The sequence below is a fragment of the Cicer arietinum genome, chromosome 2 (assembly GCF_000331145.2).
Source record: "Cicer arietinum cultivar CDC Frontier isolate Library 1 chromosome 2, Cicar.CDCFrontier_v2.0, whole genome shotgun sequence".
Taxonomy (NCBI): Eukaryota; Viridiplantae; Streptophyta; class Magnoliopsida; order Fabales; family Fabaceae; genus Cicer; species Cicer arietinum.
In genome coordinates this window covers 49,869,157-49,890,468 of record NC_021161.2, presented here as the reverse complement: position 1 = coordinate 49,890,468, position 21,312 = coordinate 49,869,157, and the positions used below count along the sequence as shown (strand labels likewise).

At 31.0% G+C, this 21,312-nt stretch overlaps 3 protein-coding genes and 1 long non-coding RNA gene across 5 annotated transcripts in view; 2 read left to right on the top strand and 2 right to left on the bottom strand.

Moving 5' to 3' along the window:
* Window positions 1-398, top strand: part of LOC101489577 (uncharacterized) — a 5,079-nt gene extending 4,681 nt beyond the window's left edge. The window contains exon 9 of the mRNA XM_073365585.1: window positions 1-398. This exon is cut by the window's left edge and continues 14 nt beyond it. Coding sequence (XP_073221686.1) covers window positions 1-113 — 113 coding nt within the window. The 3' untranslated portion in view covers window positions 114-398.
* Window positions 399-7,853: 7,455 nt separating this feature from the next.
* LOC140919494 (uncharacterized) lies at window positions 7,854-9,857 on the bottom strand. Its single transcript, XR_012162105.1, has 2 exons — window positions 9,526-9,857; window positions 7,854-8,455 (listed from the first exon to the last, which is right to left on the bottom strand). It is a non-coding gene; the product is annotated as an uncharacterized lncRNA (long non-coding RNA).
* A 1,501-nt stretch (window positions 9,858-11,358) lies between these two features.
* LOC101489254 (membrin-11) lies at window positions 11,359-13,790 on the top strand. Its single transcript, XM_004491226.4, has 4 exons — window positions 11,359-11,668; window positions 12,022-12,142; window positions 12,257-12,406; window positions 13,230-13,790. The coding sequence occupies exons 1-4, from the start codon at window positions 11,430-11,432 to the stop codon at window positions 13,389-13,391; spliced, it is 672 nt and encodes a 223-aa protein (XP_004491283.1). The 5' UTR covers window positions 11,359-11,429; the 3' UTR covers window positions 13,392-13,790.
* A 269-nt stretch (window positions 13,791-14,059) lies between these two features.
* LOC101488704 (DExH-box ATP-dependent RNA helicase DExH6-like) lies at window positions 14,060-21,312 on the bottom strand. 2 transcript variants are annotated; one of them, XM_004491224.4, is made up of 14 exons: window positions 21,024-21,312; window positions 20,684-20,774; window positions 20,275-20,584; window positions 20,046-20,120; window positions 19,789-19,833; window positions 19,360-19,450; window positions 18,737-18,795; window positions 17,956-18,111; window positions 17,696-17,748; window positions 17,504-17,537; window positions 17,333-17,422; window positions 16,261-17,250; window positions 14,766-15,887; window positions 14,060-14,671 (listed from the first exon to the last, which is right to left on the bottom strand). In XM_004491224.4, exons 1-14 carry the CDS (start codon window positions 21,142-21,144, stop codon window positions 14,258-14,260), a joined length of 3,651 nt encoding a protein of 1,216 aa, XP_004491281.1. In that variant the 5' UTR covers window positions 21,145-21,312; the 3' UTR covers window positions 14,060-14,257. The 2 variants fall into 2 exon arrangements, with proteins under 2 accessions (XP_004491281.1, XP_004491282.2); XM_004491225.4 differs by lacking the exons at window positions 19,360-19,450; window positions 19,789-19,833; window positions 20,046-20,120; ... (1 more) ...; window positions 20,684-20,774; window positions 21,024-21,312 and adding an exon at window positions 18,885-19,036.

The following is a 21,312-nucleotide window of genomic DNA, read 5'->3' as shown; positions in this document are numbered from 1 at the left end:
CCTTTGGGCAACTACTAGTTGCTGTTGTGCCGTTGGTGCTGTCAGTTATGAACTTGATTTGGTTTTCAAAGATTATCAAAGGGCTAATGAAGACATTGGCGAAGAGACAGTGAAAATTCTACTTAGATTAAAAATTTTGAGGAAAATTAAATATACGTTACACTGTTGATATCCCAGCTCACCTTACCTTTGTGTCCTCTCCATCTGGGTAAAACATAGATGATGTGTACTGAAAGATGTAACAGAGCAGAAAAGAACTTGTTTGGATCCATTGTGGATCTGAACATATTGTATAAATATGTTAGTTCTGCTTTTTAGTATCCCCATTCCCCATTCTTCATGTACATTTCTCAGTTAAATTTAATCTTTATAATGTGAAATGATAGTTATTTTTTTCCTCTGCTGTCCGTGAAGACCATATATTTTCAATGATGTAAGATCACACTTTACTCCTTCCTTATGTGTAAATTACACATGAGAGGATCCATTCCCCATTGAGTAGGAGATGATTATTTTATTATAATGCACCCGACCACATTTGCCTCAAAATTGAATTATAGTTGAAGATGTTCTGGTGCTCTGAACTATCACTATAAAAAAAGGATATGGCTATTTCTATAACCAAGGAAATACTGAATGAGTCTCGCATATCATTTGTTATTTTTATAAATGAAAAACCAACTTCATAATCTAAACAAAAATAAAGATTGAGAACATGAAGTATTTGTTTAGAAATGACTAACTTTGACCATCTAACTTATTCACTTGGATATTTCCTATGCCTTTAACATTCATAAAACTCTTCTAACCTATTATTTGTTCACTTCACATAATTATTTCATAGCCAGTATAAAATAAAAATAGTTGTAATATGATTCAAACTAAAATATAAATTAAAAAGAAAAGTTATATAAAAAGACCATCAAAAACTAAACTTATTAAGGAAAATATTTAAATAACAAGATGTTATTAAACAATTGGCCCAAGATAATATGAGACATAGTTATAAGTTTTATTATAAAATAATTGACTCATTTGTAAAAAAAAATTGTCCCAAAATAGTTAACCCTTTCAATTTACCATGCATTTATTTTCAATTGTATTATCTAATTAATACTAATTGCATTATTTTTAATATAATATCTATTGTTAATATTTATAACATTGATAATGCATCAATATCTAACAAAAATAATTTGATAAACGTAGTATTGTCTCTTTCTTTTGTACATTTTTCTTAATATATGTAAAATGATCAAATAACTCAATTATTTTGAAATGAAGTAAGTTTACGAGAGAGTGAACAAATCACAATAAAGGAACATAGCACATGCAATTTTTGTTACATATTAAAATGAAGGATAAGACATCTACCTTAATGGACAAAATCAAACAAACCTAAAATAGCCCTCAACAAGCTAATGAACAAAGTAAAGCTCACTGGTCCCGTTGCATATGTCCAACAAGAAAACCACTTTGGAATAGGCATTAGTTGAATGCCATAAGGCACCTAAGAAGAATACGTTATCCTAGAGATGATGTTGCATAAAAGAACAATCAATGAAATTTATGACATTTCTCTCCGATCTCCTTTTGCAATGTCGATAGCTGTTTAGACACCAACTCCTTGTATTGAAAATCTTTCTGATCAAGAGTGTTCAGGCAACATGTCCTTGTATAAAAAAGTTTTCATTTGAGGGGGAGCATAGCCAGATGATTGTAATGCACTCACACTTGAGGGGAAGATTTGTATAGCAAGTGTAAGTTTGAAGCTTCACATTGCTTAAAAAAATTAAGTTTAGCAATATATAAATGAAATGATCCATAAATCCAATGCCTTAAAATTCTGACTAAGATGTAATATTCACCTCGTTTTTATAGTTGTTCTTAGCTAAATATAAATGATCCCCTGAAAAATCATCTCTAACTCTTCGACCTTTCTTGATTTGTCCAAGGATTATGTAAAAAGTCTACTAAATCTGATTTTTAGGATCCCTCTATTACTCCACCAATCATGCCAAAATCTAGTATCCAAACCTTCACTAACTCTCATATTTTTTAATACCAAATTCTTCTTCCTCTTTAGATAGGCATAAGAACTACAAATGAACAATTTGCATTCTTACTATACAACCATTCAAATTTGCATTCTTACTATACAACCATTCAAGTAGTCTGCCTTGATATCCTTCCAAAATTGTCATATATGCTCACCTCCTCTTTTAAAAACTGCCTAACTAATGTCACATTATAAAAGTTGTCTATTTTTATTTTTATGTTACTAATATTTATAATAATTAATTTTTTTTCCATAAAGTATTTCTAGACGGCAACCAAATATTAAACTTTTGAGGTATGAAGATTTACTCAACGGACTTACATTTTCACCATCTAACGGATTATAATACTTATTATCAATATATCTTTTATGTTCAAAGATTTATAGAAAAAATTGTGAAAGTAAATTGAGCATTTCACAACAAACCTTTTTTTTATATATATATTATTTGACAAAAGTCAAATTGTCTTTGTTTTTTTGGTTCGACTTTCCAAAAAACCGTTAGCAACGATTATTTTTACTAACCAATTTTTAATTTTATTCAATTTATATATTTTTAAATGCGTTTTTATATACGAAAGAAACAAACGCATATTTTAGAATACATGTACTTGTTTTTTTTATTGTGATCACAAATTGTAAAATAACAAGGTTTTGGGAAGAAAAAAATGTCAAAAGGAGAAAATTTTATATTTAACTTTTATAAGAGTAATAGGAAAAAAGATTATTTTCATTTCTCCACTCTATTACTAAAGTTTTTGGAGTAATTCCGGTTGTATAGAAACATATTTGGACTACACATAATTATACCACACTATCATATTTATAGTTTTTTAAAAAGAATTGGTGAAAGAAAAAATTATTATTAATTAAAATGATACATTAATAATTATTTTATAATCATAAAATTTTAATTTTATGTTTCAAAGTTATAAAATTAAACTCTTACCACTAAATTAATACATCATCAACTATATAAAAAATCCAGTCCCAAATATAACCCCAAAAAATTATTTTCTTTTATGGAAAAATAAGAAGAAGCTGTTTTTTTATGACAAACCGTTATCCAACGAAATATATTTAATTCTAATTCCAAATGACATCGTGAATGGAAAATCGGTCATATAAGACAATTAACATTTACGCGGAAAACCTATAAGGTTATACAACATAATTTAATGTCTTTAGATTTTATGAACATTAATTATTATCTTATTACTCCGGATGCATTGTAATACCATCGTAATAAATATGTTATAGTCTTAGTAATAGTGCAATTTTTTTTTACAGAAGTAATAGTCCAATTGATAATTAATTAAATTTTAATAAATGTGTTATATCTTAAAATGAAGTTATCATATAAATTATTGATAAATCTTTAATATTTAAATTGAATCAAATTAAATATATTTATTTGTGGATCCCTATACTGCGTAATAGATGGTAATAGATGGGGATCCACTTAAGGGAATTTTAAAAATCTTATCACTTTTATTATGTTTTGTTAAATATTATTTTTATAAATTTATTCATGGACTTTTGTTTTCCTAGTCTTATTTATTTATTCATAAATTTGTCAGATTATTATTAGTAAGAAATTGACTTTATAACTTCAATGACATAATTCAAATCTTAGTTAAGAAAATTAAAAAATGACCATTAAAGCTACAGTTATTATTAATAATTTTTCCTTAAATTTATTTATTTATGTATCATTATCTTGAAATAATTTAATGACACATTGGTAGTTCTTAGACCCATAATAAATTCAAAGTAAAAGTTTAATAACAACACATTTGACAATGTATCTAATTAAGTAATATAATATTTTTCAAACAATATGATACCATAAGATAGTAAAATATGATTAGACTTATGCCTAATTTTTATTTTTTATATAGTGATTATATATATAATTACTAAACAATCAAGAGTGTTTTTAATAGTATATGTATATAAAATTACACTTTCCCACTCTCGTAATATGTATCTAGCCATTTACATATTTATCGTATGACTTTCCTTATCTAGTTATTTAAATCATATATTTTCTTTCTTTAATTGCTATAAATAAGAATTAGGACTATATGAAATTTGTATCTTACAACCAACTACTCATTCTAAATTTTGTAGAGTATCATTTGTTATAGCCATGGTAAATCATTTTTGGCCTTTTCGTAGTGAAATAGCTCAAAACAATGATCATGGCAATGACAATCAAATCCCAAATAACAATCAATCTCCAAATGATCACTTTATAACACCTCGAGACATGCTACAAAGATCTCAAAGTATCAACAATTTCACTCAAGGTATCAAAAAACCTTACTCTCAAATTTTTTTTTTATATGCACAAGTCTTAAAATTTATTATTTATAATTTCACATGTGAAATGCAGGAAGGTATTGTGAGAATAATAATGTTGGTGGTAGAACTCAGCCATTGGTGCCTTTTAACTTCTCTAGAAACAATACGACATCTTTCATAACAGCAGCTCGATATGGTCGAATGTTGCCTTTGGGCCAACCAAATGGGCCTCGACCACATATGAGCCCACAAAACAATCCTCTCATTCCTTCTTATACAAATGGTTTTTCAAATCCTTCAAGACCAATTTTTCATAACCAAAAGAAATTTAGATATCTTCCTTATGGAGAGGGTTCAAATCGGACGAATAACTCTTATGTGCTCAATGATTCAAATATTCCTCGTTCAAGAATTGACATCAATAGCTTTCATGGTGAGAAAGATATTGTTATACCAATGGGAACTCCTCCTCCTCCTCCTCCATTTCTTCCTATTCAAACTAAGGATGTGGATATGTTTTGTAATTCTAGTAAGAATTTGACGTGTGATAGAGGAGTTGAAACTCATCATGTGTTTGACATTCGAAACACTGAGGCTTGGAAAAGGTCAATGGTCACCCTTAATGAATGTAATGATCAAACTCCAAAGAAAGAGTTACTTCTTTTCAAGGATGACAACAATACAATTTCTACCAATTCGGTTGATGCAAATGGAAATGACTTGGAGATTTTAGATCTCTCCCTTCACCTTTAAATGATGAATCAATATCAAATGTTCTTTTATTTTAATGATTTCTTTCTTTTGTTTTTCATATTCAAATTTAGATATATATATATTGTTACAATTTTCATTAGAAATTATTCTTTTTATATTTTGTTGTTTTGTCCACCACAAAATTATATAATGAATGAATTACTTTTTTATTACAAAATTATTTCTAGTGATTCATTACTATAGGGAATATTTGAAACATATACTGTTTTTTATTTTATTTTTGTACACGTTCTATCAGATTAAATTTTGATCATACAACTATATTGTCATAATTAAGAATTATCTAAGTGACATATGATCACGTAAAAATCACATGATTTTTTCTTCTAATCTTGACCATGTATGTTTATGTAATCAAGATTTAATATTCTCGTCGTAAAATTTCTCTCATTTAATATGTTATATATATATATATGATGAGAGATTAAATTTCACTTAGTGTAATGGATAGTGTTATATTTTTCAATATCTCCTTATTTAAATACCTCTATTACAAAATACACTGGTAGATTAAATTTTTTGCATCATATATATTATTTATACAAAGTTTTTACAAAAATTTAAATTTATTTGAGATGTTATTGAAATTCATTAACATTAACATTGTTTATTAAGATAATTTGTATTATATAAACTTTGAATTAAACAGAATATTTTATAATAGCGGTATCATGTAAAGAGATATTTATAAATCATTCTAGTGTAATTTGATTTTTCTTACGTGTGAGAGTGTTAAGTATTTCTAACGAGAACATGTTAGAAATGAATCTTAACCATTTATCAATTTATTACACTTGATACATTCCCTAAATTTATTTTTTTAGTTCCTTTTAATTATGGTGCAAATTTATATTTAGAAAAGAGTTGTGTTGTTAATGGACAAATTTTTTTAAAAAAATGTTAGACAAAAATTAATAATTGTTGGTAGTTACTTTTGGAGTTTTCTTTTTATTATAGTATATAGTTTAAAATTTAAATTTAAATTTGGAAAAGAATAATGTTGTTAATCGAAAATATAAAAAGAAAAAATTTTGACTGAAATTGGGATGAAGTGATATTTCCTTTTTTAGTTTCCTTTATATAATAGTATATTATGACATAGAGATGGATTAAAATTTATATTTAAATTTAAATTTGCAAAATAATTATGTTAACGGAAAATATGTAAAGAAAAATGGCTGGTCAAATTTGGTAATTACTCTTGAAGTTTCCTTTATATCAATGAATAAATGGTATAAATAATATATTGAAAGATAGTTAACATATAGTATTTACTAAAAACACATCATTTTAATATATTTACATAAACTTCTTAAAAAATAAAATAAAATGTCTTTTAAGCTAAAAAAATTATTAATACAAATGTGATTATGGTTTATAATTAATTTATAATATCTTTTAATAAATAACTTAATTGATCTACTTTAATAATTGTTGGCAAATAAAATAGTAGAATTTTATTTGTTAATTTTTTTTCTACATCCTCATAATTAATCAACATAATTACATTTTGATATATAATTTCATTTTTTATTGGAAATTTTTAAATAAAAATAATATTGAACATACATTCTCAAAATAATATATTTGATGAGACATTCTCATAATTATATATAGATGTATTATTTATCAAAAAAAAAATATTGTAAAACATTCAAGTCCAAAAATGTCATGATGTAATGATGACATCAAATCTAATTTCTAAATCTTATTTTCATAAACATATTAAATTAATCATCTATTAAATATATATAATTCTGCCATATTCAACATTCAATGTAAAAATAATTTCCTTAATTTAAATAATACTATAAATTATTTATTTTTATTTTTCCATTTATTATAATATTTCTTTTGTTTATAAAGTAAATAATTAAAACTCTTTCTTCATTCAATTTCTATTTATTTTAATTTATTTGGTATTTTTTGTTATGAATTTGAATTAAAATAAGTAAAAGACTAACAATGCTATTAAATAGACTCTTTATTATTATTATTATTATTATTATTATTATTATTATTATTATTATTATTATTATTATTATTATTATTATTATTATTATTATTATTATTATTATTATTCACTAAAACTACACTACTAGAAAAATTGGATTTAGCGTCGACTAACAGCCCAGGCTAATAGGTAAAAAATTGACGCTAACCTGGGTTTAGTGTCGGAGAGGGACCTATTCTAAAATGGTCGAAGCTAATACATAGCGTCGGTCAAAAGTCATCTGACATTAATGTAGCGTCGGAAGAACCGACGCTACCATCAAAATAGAAAAAATTTAATTGCGTCGGAAGGACGACGCTAACGTCAACATTTTATAGTCAACAAAATAGTTAACGTCGAAAACACCGACGTTAATGTCAAGTAAATGTAACATTAAATTTAATATAGCGTCGGTGTGACCGACACTACAACAACAAAGAAAAGTCAGCAGATGTGTAGCGTTGGTCGTGCCGACGCTATGGTCAAATAAAATTAACTGTATTTATGATGTAGCGACTGTCTTGTTGACGATACAGTCAAAATTGAAAAGTCAACAAACTCTTAGCGTCGGATGAAGTCCACGCTAATTGTAAATTTTTTTTTAGCACCTGCTCAATTATATTTTAACGTTTTATAAAATAATTGATACTTAAAAAACCCTAAAAGTCATTGCATTGGCAACATAACAAACGCACCATAAAGTATCATTTGTTCTCAAACTAAATAATAACATAGTATTAAATAATAACATAACAAAGTCACCTATTACATAATTGTCAACCAATGACTATAAAAAGTAAGCATAACTATATATGACATCAAAGTTCATCCAGTGACACGTCGTCTAAATCATCATCGCAATGAGGATGCAAAGGAGGATGAATCGCATTAAATGATCCACCAATTGATTGACAGTGCAAAGCGTCAATTTTATCTATAAAAAGTTGCTTTATTGCATCAAAATCATTCTCTAACTTCTTTCAATGCTCCCTAGCCTCTTCGGCGACCTTGGTAGCCACTTGAGCTTGGGCCACTGCATCCTGAGCAATTTGTTCAGCTTGAATTCTAGCTACCCTATATGCTTCTAAAGACATCCCAGTCATAGAATTAGAAGGATTATGGGATTGTTGTATAAGCGATATACACCCATGTCGAAGGTTAATAGATAAGTCTCTCGTACCATTAACTCGACCACGAGTGCGACCCCTTGTAAATTGTGTTCATAACTTATGTATTGTCGGTCCATCTACCTCTTTAGCACCATCTACACTTGTTTCGCCAAGTTGTATTTCTACTTCCTCCAAAAAAATTTTAAATGTTCCCTAATCAATTGAAAAAATTAATAAGGTAATATATGATCCAATTTCTAAAATAAATTAAACAAACAAGTCAAGATATAGATAACACTCTAACTTACACCAATACATGTGTAATAAAGGGATTGTTCATCTAGGACTCTTAGTGTAAATGAGATCATATTCTTTTTTGGTTGATTTGTAATATAAAGAATTTGCATTAAAAATTTACATAAATAAAGAACACACATAGATAGATTATGCGCGACTATCAACCCAAGCGTCATTTTTCCTCTTGTGGGTTGTCAAAAACAACTCATCAGAAAGTAAATCTCTTTGAAGGTTATTGCTCTACAAATAAAATCAAGATTATTGGACCACAATTAAAATAAAATCAAGATTATTGGATCACAACTCACAAGTAGATATCATAACATTAAATTGTATTAATTTTAGGTAAATGTTAATTTAATATGTATGAGCTCAAGTGCAATATCAATATGAACCTTACGGCCTGAGGTGTGGTTACCTTGAAGAAGCTATTGTTAATGAAATAATCAACTTATTGGTTCTTCTGATCTGGCACCATCCCATAAAACATGTTTACCAGCCAAATTAACAACCTCAACTTTCTCAAGAAACAGTAATAATCAATAGAAACCTTTGTAGTTGCATTGGCTTACAGGAAGTTAAATCAGTAAGAACATTGCAGTAATAACAAAATTAGACCAGGAAGAAACAGTAATAATATTGGCTTATATTATATTCTTACATTAAAAAATTAGGAATCACACAATTGAAATTGACAATCAGAAATCAACACAATTAAATTTGACAATCAAGAATTAACAGTAATAACATTAACAATCTAAATTGATTTCGTAAATTCGATCTCACATTCTGTCCAAACAAATATACAAATGAAATGCAAGAAAACCTAAATTGATGAAATATAGAACAATTAAATTGAACATGCAACTGTGGTACAAAAATAAAATTAAAAATAACTGATAATGAGTAAAAGAAAATCAAATGTTTGTATCAAAACCAAACCCTAAAGCAAAAGTGAACAAAAAAAAGGTTAAGGTTACACTTACATTGAGCATGGATCAGAGACGAGAGTGAGACGGCGACAATGAGAGTGGGGGAAACGGTGAGGCCGCGAGAGTGAGTGGGATGAGAGAAATGGTGATGCGGCAACGAGAGGCTGAGCTTGACAGCGAGGACGGAGTGGGTGACGGGTTTGAAAGGGTGATGGTTTCGAGAGCTAGGGTTCAAAGTGGGTGACATGCGCGAGAGTGAGTGACGTGATGGAAACGGTGATGCGGCAGCGATAGGCTGAGCTTCGCGGCGACTACGGAGTGGATGACGGCTTTGAGAGTGGGTGATGGGTTCGAGAGCTAGGGTTACATGAAAAAGTTGAGGAATACAGAGTGATGAAGTGAGAGTATTGATGAGGGATACATGATGAAGTTTTTAGAAAATATAATATTAATTTTTAAAATAATATTAAAAATTTTAATTTTAAAAAATCATAAACATAGCATCAGTTGTCCCGACGCAAATTATTAAAACAAAAAACAAGTCTTATTTTATTTAGCGTCGGCTAAACCGACGCATTATTAATAAAATCAACTCAAGACATTGGTTTGAAATCAACTCTCCAACTTCTTTATCTTCTTCTCCTTTTAAATAAATACATATTTTTCATATATATTTTACTTTTCCAGTCAAGATACAGTATTTGATTTCTCGTCTTCGTGTGATATTTGTTTGTATATTTAGATTCAATCAATGACTTTGGCGTCGTCATCGGTATAGCTCTAGAGGCATATGTGTTGTAAACACTTCAATTTTGTCATATTTGCAGGTTTTGTCACATGTGTAGGCATGTTGTTGTTTTATAGTAAATTTGTTCGCAAATTCAATCTTATTTATTTTAGCAATTTCAAATTGTATTATTTTCGAACGATGTAATTTCTATTAATTTGAATAAATGAATATCGTAATTTGTCTAAGTTTTTATGAATATATAAAAATTGTTATTATACTTTTAAATTTATTGTAAAAAATTAAAATATAAAAAATTTATAAAGTTAGAAATCTAAGTTTTTACGATGTTTAGTTCTAATTTCATAGGTATTAATCATTATATATCATCATATCATATGTCACGTAAAACATCTCACGTCAAAATAGAAGGACTAAAATTGCAATTAAGACTTATATATAGTTCAATATCATGAAATTATACATCACGTTATTTAAAATATATTAAATTATCTTTTTTTTGGTTAAAAAATATGAGGAATTGACCAAAACTATTGAATTTTAAATTAGAAGAATCAATTTTGCAAATTGATAAAAATAGAAAAATCAAAACTGCAATTAAGTCTGCAAATACTTGTTATAAAAATTAAAATTTCAAATCAATTTTATAAAATCATTTTTAGAAACTATAAAACCAAAACACAATCAAACAATTCTCATTCATCTTTTTGAGACTGAATGTAATATATTTAATTTTTTCTCAATAAAAACAAAATTTTATATTCTTTGGTATAATAAATCTTTATATTTTAATTCCAAAGGAATGTGAATTCTTTTAATTAAAATATGTATATATTTGTATTTTTTGTGGACACAAAGGGACAATAAAAAAAAACTAAAATATCATCATTAAACTCTAACTCAAAAATATTAATATTATTAGGTTAAATAAAATAATTTGCATCTAATATATAAATTAATTAATTTGATAGTATAAAAATATATTAGTTAATTGATAAATTTAATAGTAGGATAACAATTTTAATTAGTTAAAAGTCTTGATTAACATTTTATTTGTTTTACCCATCACAAATATTTATAGCTGCGGTATAAAATAATATAATTGTGTTATAACATGTTATATACCCAAAAAATGAAATTTAGATAATGTTTTATATTTAATAAAATTGTTTCCAGAAATTGAACTCTATTCGGAGCTCTGATAACCGCCATGGAAGGAGGCGGAGGAACGCTATCGGAGATTCACCAAACCGCGAGGAAGCTCTTGCTCAAAACACGGGACGGACTCGAACGCCTAGAACGACTAGAGTACTCCAACTCATCCTCTTCCTCCTCCGATCTCTCATTCGCCGTAAGCAAAGACATCACTCAGATCCAATCACTCTGCGTTGAGATGAATCGTATCTCACGCTCTATCGCCGCTAAATCTCAACGCGACCTCTGGAATAGGTTCACTCATCCTTCGCCTTTTTCATCGCTCTATCTCAATATATTAATCGATCAACAATCTTAACGGAATTTTAACTGAATTATCAGTTTCTGTTAGATTTTACTTTTGATTATTATGATTCCGTTGTTTCAATTCACTTTAGGTTTTAGAAGAATTTCAGGTTCTTAAATTTTGATAAATTAAAACCATTTTGAAATAGCAGCGTGTGTAATCTGCAATTTAAATGTTTGGTAGCGAAATTGAGAATCTGTATGATGCTGTTAGTTACTGTTTTTGTATGATTCATTCGTGTGTTGTAGTTGTTAGGATCTTCGTGAGGTTTTGTTCTTAATTGTGGTGAATTTTGGTGTAGGAAAGTGGAACAAATAGCTGAAGAGGCTGAATCGTTAAGAGAGAGTTTGGATAAATATAACTCAAGGAATCAGAATCGAATGACCGAAGCTAAGGAGAGAGCAGAGCTTCTAGGAAGAGCTGTATGTGATAGATTGTTGTTGAGTGACTCACTGTTCTGTTTTATATATATATATATATACATGTATACTTTGCTACAGTATGATTCATGAATTTTGTTAATTATGGTGTAACAGAATGGGAATTCTAGTCATGTTTTGAGGATTTATGATGAGGAGGCGCAGGCGATGCAGTCTGTTCGCAGTTCTGCACGTGAATTGGAAAATGCTAATGCGCTTGGGGAGACAATACTTTCATCTATTCATGGACAAAGGGAACGCTTGAAGGTATTTTCCCATGCATTCACTCATCAACAAACAAGTATATGGTTAATAGCTTGATGAGTAGGACAACAATCACCCTTATGCTATTGTTTAGGTTTTCCTATTAATATTGTGTCATCTCTTTTCTATTGCAAATGGTGGATTATATTTCATGTTTGTTATTTTCTAGGGGTCGGGATGAACTGAAGTGACCCTTTCCAGAAAACTTTTAGTTTTATACTGTAATTGCTAAAGTAGCTATGAATTGATGTTTACTTTGGTCTGCTCTGACTTCTGAAGTAATGACAATTTAAACATTAAGAGCGTGCTTGGAACTGCACGGTACAATCACCATTTCTCGTGTCCAATGCAAGCTCTAAATTGATTGCACACTTTTAGGGGTGGTCTACTGTGGTTTCAAACAGTCTCTAGCTCTTCTGATTCTTTTTTTCTCTCTTTCAAATAAAGAATGTTTTTCTGCAGTATTTATTAATCTTTCATCTAAATAAATGGATAATCATAAAATCTCAAATCATTATATTCCTCATGTAACATGCATGACGTCTTCTTTACACCCCTTGCCTCCCCGATTCTTATATATTATGTTCTTTAATCTTCATCAGCTTTGCTGATTTTGGCGTTTTCAATTGCAGTTTCTGTTTTTAAATTGAAAAATAAGTTGGAGGTTTTACTTTTTTTTAATGTTTCTCTCCATTCTAAACATAATTATTATTCATATTATTTTTTGTATGAATATTAACATTAGTGATAATCAGTAATTTCCTGATGTTACTTTTGGTTTTGTTGCCAACATATTTATCATATTTGGATTTGTATCTTTGTACAGAGTGCTCAGAGGAAAGCATTGGATGTTCTCAATACAGTGGGGATATCAAACCGTGTTTTGAGGCTAATTGAGAGGCGTAACTGTGTTGACCAATGGATCAAATATGCGGGGATGATTTTGACTATCATTTTCTTGTTTGCTTTTGTTTTATGGAGACGTTAACACTGCCAGTTATCGAAAAATTGGCATATTTCTCAGAGTTCCTCAGTGGAGAGTGTATAAAATTTTGATTCAAGTATAAGGCTGATCAGCAGAACAGTTTTTCCAGAAAAATTGCTCCTTCAATGACATACAGAAGCTGATGTTTATTACTCAACCTAGATATCTGGGCAAAATTGTCAATGCATGATATGTTATAGTTTGTTCAGATTCGGGGACAGGATCTAAGCCTACTACGCTTAAATGATAAAAGTACTCACTTCTCTTATAGATTTTATAATATTTGGTTCATTAATTATTCTATATTAAAGTTTTCATTGTAAAAGTTCACATTCCACTAGATTTCTTCTTCTTCTTTTTTGATAAATATATTCCACTAGTATGTGCAAAGTTTTCTTTGTATTGTTGTTATGCTTTACAATCTAAGAAACTAGTGAACCAACGTTACCTAACTAAAGATTCATCAATATTGTCAATTTGTCATAATCCATTACATTAGTTCATAATAAGTTTCATCAGTAGAAGATTTGATCAGTGCCAATTCAGCTCCAATGTTGTTGGCGTGATGGTTAGTTTTTTATTTCTTGAGCAGATTCAAGTATCCACTCACATTGGTGTACAGATCAACATGACTAATCATCCAAGCAAGCATCAATAGATGGAAACGTGAATTGACTGAAATTTTAAGATTTCTATTGTGTATAATATGCTAAACATCGTTTAATTTCACGGTCAGGATCCGCATTTATATCAAGCTGAATGCAACGTATGTTAAATATATTCTAGTTCTAGTAAAAGTTATCTGTCACCACTGAACATACAATAAAAATTCAAAAACGATAATTAACTTTTGTTGAATTAAACCATTATCAAGTTAAATGCGGAAGCGGTTGGGAACTGATCTCGCTTGGATTTTGTGGGAGTGGTTGGGAACTAATCTCGCTTGGATTTTGCGGGAGTGGTTGGGATCTGATCTCGCTTGGATTTCCAATGTTCTCCGACATAGATGTACTGGCTTTAGAAGGTTCAGAGTTCTGGCATCCCTTTGGTGTCTTAGCAACCTGTTTTGTCTCTGCAGATGATCCCTTTGGTGTCTTAGCAACCTGTTTTGTCACTGTTGGTTTCTTCCCTAGTTTTGCCTTATTTACCACCATATCAATCAGTTTGTCCATGCTGCTGATCTCCACTGCCATGCCAGAACACCCATCGCAAGATAGAATGCAAGTTATAGCATGCATAGAAGCCCCTAGGATGGGAGGAAGAGGGTCCCTCGGATACGTTACCTGAAAATGTGAATCGAGTCAATATATATTATAAGAAAACGAATGGCATAAGTGAAAACTACGAAGAAAACAAAAGTAAAATTAGGTTGGTTACTCGGTATAAAATTGCCGCTGATAATCGCTCTCTCAGGCAGTATATCAGAGAAACATCCATTGCTGTTGAACCGAAATAAAGCCAACGGTCCATGATTATTCTAACCATATTATCAGGGGAAGACATGAACTTATCCTCACAGTTTTCATTGGACTTAGAATCCAACTCCATTGCATCAATGCCTCCGGCTTCATCTCCACTCCCTTCATCTCCGTCGCCCTCCTCCTCCACCTCCTCCTCCTTCTCCAACAGATGATAAATCTCTTCTTTTGGAGCAACAGCAATCTCAGCCGAAAGCAGCAAGAGTGGAAGTGGTCCAACAAGACTGCAATTTCTTATGCTCATACCCCCATCACTGCGAGTAACCTCATCGAACACAACTAAAGCGCGCATTAATTTTTTGTTGAAAGACAACTTATAATTTGAGGAACGGTTGTGCAGGCGAACTTTATCACCGCTTGCAGTTTCAATCATAGCCTTTTTTTTATTTTTAAAACCATCGAGTAAACCTAATCTCCCAACCATTGGATAAAAACCCGATACCAAAACCGCATGCAGCACGCCAGGGTCATGTGCATTGACGCTGTAACTTGAAGCATCTGAAGGAATAAACCCAATTCGGGTAAGTTCCATTTGGAGCTGACTACGCATACCAGATAACATCTTCATGGTGCTTGGAGACACATAATACTTCGAACAAAACCGTGATTCTAGACCCATTTGTTTTGCATTATTCCAGCATTCAAATGCAGCCAGTACAGCTAACTGATCACCACATCCCCCATATAAAGAAGCAAGCTCGTATCTGGCTTCCACGGCTTTCTTCTTGTCATCAGGTGACATTGGAAGCGTAAATGGATCTCTATGATCGGATGCGCATGCAATAGTTAAAGCCGGATCGAGGCAGTTCATTAAGATAGCGAAAAACAGCATCCTGCTGATTAATGGGTGAACAGGGAGAGAACCAAGCTTCTCTCCAAGATCAGTGAGCATTTCATCGGCTGACAATGCCCCAATATCTTGAAGGACTACAATAGCATTACGCATGGACTCGAAAACTGGTGGATCTAATGTCTTGGCAAGAAAAGTGTCTATTTTGCAGTTTGGATCCATCATCTTTACCTGTCAAAAGAGAAATAGTAGAAGGAAAAGAAATTAATGCCAGGAAAATTAGTCTTTTTTATATAAAATCAATTCATTACCATTAAGCTTGGACCCAATAAAAAAAAAATATCAACACCTTGTTGATTTATATTGGAAAAATTAAGAAATTGCATTAAGTGGGTGTATCTTAATAAGCACCATGATTTCGAAATACCAACTAAAGACAATGAAATGTCCTGTAAGTACAGCTCATATGTTAGCAGCAGGGAGCCAGGGACATTTGATGTCCTAGGACGTGGGTTCGAACCCAGGATCCCCCACCTCTCCACAATTAATGTGTGAGTTTCGCCGATCGACTCTTTAAGAACCAAAAAAAAGTGACTATGAATACCTGCAGACATAGCTCCTCAATAGGCATTCTCCTAAGTTCTGGAATCTGAAAATCTGGCAACGAAGCTGCTCGAAGCTTTGAATACAAATGATAGCAAATTCCAGGTTGACAGCGGCCAGCACGTCCCTCTCGTTGCTTAGCACTCGCTTTTGAAATCCAAGATGACTGAAGAGTTGACACATTATTATAAGGATCGTAACTTTTTTCCTTCATCCGTCCAGTGTCTATGACGTAAACTATATCATCAATGGTAACTGCTGTTTCAGCAATATTGGTTGAGAGAACAATTTTGCGGCATCCAGGAGGCGGGCGCTTAAAAACCTTCTTTTGCTCCATGGATGGAACCATTGAATGCAGAGACATGACCATAAATTTTGACGAACTCTTGAAAAAAGAGGACGCAAGCAATTTTTCTCGTGCTCGGTTTATATCATCCCATCCTGGAAGAAAAACAAGGATGCCTCCATCTTTTGAATCTTTTGAATCAATACATATTTGTCTTATCAGCTTCTCTATCAAACCAACATCAACATGATCGGTGTTGGCTTTTTCGAGATATTTATTAAGTAGCTTCTGCTCTTCTTCGGAGTCAAAACTACCATCCAAGTGCTTTTTTATTATTTCAGCAGCTTCTGGTTGGTTTTCCCTTTCCGAAATCTGCAGCGCATTTGTTCCGTCTTTGGCCCTTAAATTGCAATCTGCCCCTAAAGATAAGAGCATGCACATTTCACCAACTCTACCTCTTCCAGCAAACACCATTAGCGGTGTAAGACCAGTTAAAGAATGCTGGTAATTCAAGAATTTTGGGGTTCCTTCAGAAGAAACCAACTCTAACAGCAGATCCCACTCGTCACTAGACCAAGCCATATTAATAGCTTCATCAAAAGAAAGCTTCTGTTCTTCACTTAGGTTATGATTGTTCGTTGGACCATTGTCGGCATCGGTTGATTTTACAACAGAAAGCACATCCTCCAAATAGTAAGTTTGGACCTGAAGAAATAACAAGTAGGCATTGTAGTACATGTGACAACAAAAAGAATTAGTCAATTCTCGATATACTCTATATAAGTACCGGATGAGTGAACCCTGGAACTTCGATAATCGGGCAGCCCCCAAAATATTGAGAAAACCGTGCAGTATCAATGGTAGCACTCATTAATATCTGTCACATTAGAACACCAGAAAAAAGATAAATAATAGAAATAAAAGAAAGAAAAATATAAATGTAATAGTTTGAACTGACCAGACGTAGACGAGGATGTGAAGGGAGCATGTCTCTGCATATAAGTTATCAAAAATCAGAACTGTTATGCTATTAGATTCAAATTATCTCGGACAAGTTTAACCTACAGACCACTTTATGCTTGCTTATGCATTGGCATTTATACACACGAGAAAATAAAGGCTAAAATGTTCCTTTCAAATTTATTTATACCTGAGTATTGCCAACATGAAGTCTGAATATCGGTCCCTTTCATGAATTTCATCCTGAACAAGAAATGAATGTCATTGTCACTGCATTTTGAAATACACATTTTGCAAGGATCCCCCTTTTATGATTCACATATGCCAAGATTCTTAAAGATGGAATGGATGAAAATTTATAGAAGAAACATGAACTTAAAGTAGTTATCCAAGATTAATACAATATGTTTATGCTTTAGCAGAAGATAAAAAAAAAATTAAAAGAAGTACCATAATGATATGAGTGATGCCAGAAATGCCATCCTTCCCATGCTTCATCCTTAACCGACGACTTCGAGAACCGCTAGAAACTAACACCCTTAATAGAACTCCAGTAGTACATAGCACAATAGATGATTGCTTTCCACCTTTGCTTTCTAAGCGTATCTGGATTTTTTATTAAAATTTAGATTGAAGGTAAAAGAAAGAATAAAGACTTTGAATAAGGTTTGATATGATGGATGATTTGATGATACAAGAACAAGACTAAGCACTATAACTAAGTCATATGGAAACTAATCTCAAAAGATACTCTAAAATAAGAAGTTAATCCTGTGAGACAACTTAAGGCACTCTAACATAATATGATTATATTTTTCAAATTGTGCCCTCTAATAAGTACCATATGCATGACTCCCAATTCAATATCTTCTACTTTGTATTTATGGTAATAGTAAATGCACCAATACTTAATAAGGGTAATTTAGTAAAAGTATTATTCTCTCTTTCATTTATATATTTTTCTTAGTATGTGTAAAATGATCAAACAGGTTGATTATTATGGGACAAAGGGAGTACTTACTAGTAACTAATGACAATTATAGATCTCTTCCTCAGTTTGAATGAAAAAAAAAATTGTAAGTGCATTGTGAACGTATATTTATCATGTCATTGCAAAAGATTTGTTTGATGATGATAACAATGCTCAATGTTCAACAAATATTTTCCAACAAAAAAGTAATATGAACTAAGGATCAAAACCATTGCTACAAAAGATACACAATAAAATTACCTTGTATCCAACATCTTCTCCAGCATTTTCTCCTCTCTCTTTGGAAATTCTCTCGGACACTAGACATAGAAAGGGTGGAAAATGACAAATTTCAATTTAGACTGAAATGGGAACATTGCGGAAATTAAAGTTTGAAAGAGTTTCACACCTGATACTGCAGAGATACGCCGAGGCTGAGTGCAAATAACCTTGCATACCTCACCCTTACCCCACATATAATCCAAAATATATTGTGGGACCTGAGTCATGTTTAATATTAATCATTAAGTCAAACAGGATATTTCACATGGCATACAAAAACTATAAAAAGATCTTCTCAATTACACAAAACTTGGCCAATTGATTGAGGATGAAAAATGAAAAGTGAGAGCACATTAATAAAAAATTAAAAAGGGGCAAAAATTCATATCAGAAGCATGCATAATCACTATATCAAAAAAAAAAAAAAAAAAAACCAGGGGAAAAAAAAAAAACACAACAATAAACTATCTTCTCCAGCATTTTCTCCTCTCTCTTTGGAAATTCTCTCGGACACTAGACATAGAAAGGGTGGAAAATGACAAATTTCAATTTAGACTGAAATGGGAACATTGCGGAAATTAAAGTTTGAAAGAGTTTCACACCTGATACTGCAGAGATACGCCGAGGCTGAGTGCAAATAACCTTGCATACCTCACCCTTACCCCACATATAATCCAAAATATATTGTGGGACCTGAGTCATGTTTAATATTAATCATTAAGTCAAACAGGATATTTCACATGGCATACAAAAACTATAAAAAGATCTTCTCAATTACACAAAACTTGGCCAATTGATTGAGGATGAAAAATGAAAAGTGAGAGCACATTAATAAAAAATTAAAAAGGGGCAAAAATTCATATCAGAAGCATGCATAATCACTATATCAAAAAAAAAAAAAAAAAGAAGCATGCGTAATCATAAAACCATCAACTATAACTGAAGAATTGATCATTTTGAAACAGTTACAGACAAATTATATTAAATGAAGTTGTATCATAATAATAAAGACAAAGTGAAGAATTTGTAACCTGTGTAGTCTTGCCACAACCAGTCTCACCAGAAATGAGAACTACCTGCAAGGAAAATAAAGATCAAAACATATGCAAAAATCCAATCTTCAAATGTAGAAATTGGATTAAGAACAAATATCCTTCTAAACTATGTTTGACATATTTAACATGTCAATGTGATATTAAATAAACTTGATTAACGTACAATTAGTAACCAAGCTACAACGTAGATATATGTTCAAATGCAAATTTGCAAAGCAAAATATAAAAATAACCTGGTGAGATTCAACTGTTGATGTAATTACATCCTTGTAAGATGCAATAGGTAGCTTAGATCTCAACTCTGTGATCTGCACAAATAGAAATCAAGTAAAATGATTCAATAATGAAAATATGAAACTATTCTTTTGCAAGTGCTATACTACAAATACTACAGAAAAATTAGTGACAACAATGCAGCATCCATCCAACCAAATTCATCTTGGAAAAGGGGAAAAAATGAACCTCCTTCAATTTTGGTACAGTCTGCCTTCTAGAATTTACAGTTTTCAATTTCCGAGTAATTTCATCTTTTGTCATAGAAGGCGCGCTAAAAATATCATCAATCCTATGTCTTGCACTTTCAATCCCGCCACTATTTACTCCAATCATGTCCTTCAAGTTTCCATCACCAGGTGGAAATTGAGCAAATAAATCGCCTAATGCCCGTTTCGACTCTTCAGAAAATGTGAAATGAGGAAGTTCATCAAACTCCTTCTCACTCCTAGACTTCTCATTGGTTTTTGTAACCGACACTTTCCTTTCCGCCCCTTTCCTATACAAAAAAATAAGTTCAATACCCACAACACGCCGTCTAAAAATTGAACCAAAAACGTTTCTTTGAACAATTTTGGTGTCCTTAGAACTCACTCACCCAGAACTTTTGGATTTAAACCCCATTTGTATGGCCAACATATGCACATAATGACGCTGTTCATTGGAGAAATCATCTTCAAACTTATAAACTGCAGTTCAAATAAATAAAACCACCCAGATTTAATAAATGAATATAACCATTAAACAATCAATGTTCCAATAAAACATTTCGTTTGGGTCACTAAAAAACTAAAAAAAAAATCAAATTTTCACAATAAAAACAAATACCCAAAATTGCAAGAATTCAATTCAAATAAAAACACAAAAATAAAAAAACAAGCAGCACAAGTAATATTATTGAACATAAAAGGATAAAAAAAGTAGGGAAAATGAAAAACCTTCATCGTTTGAAGCTTTAAATTGTTCCATAGTCTTGGCAATATGAATCCTGGTAGGTTCATCGATTTTGGGATTTTTAGAGGATACCTTACCTCCCTTGTTTGCCCTTTTCTTTGCCATTGGTATTGTGTGTTGTTGTGTTGTTATGAATCAATGAATCAAAAAAAAAACAGAGAAAGGTTGTTGAAGCTGCTGCTATGCTATTGCTGCTGCTGCTGAGGTTGTGTTTCTGTGTTGCGCACTTTGTGTTTGTTTATATTCCAAATCCAACTTTTCCCTAACAAAATC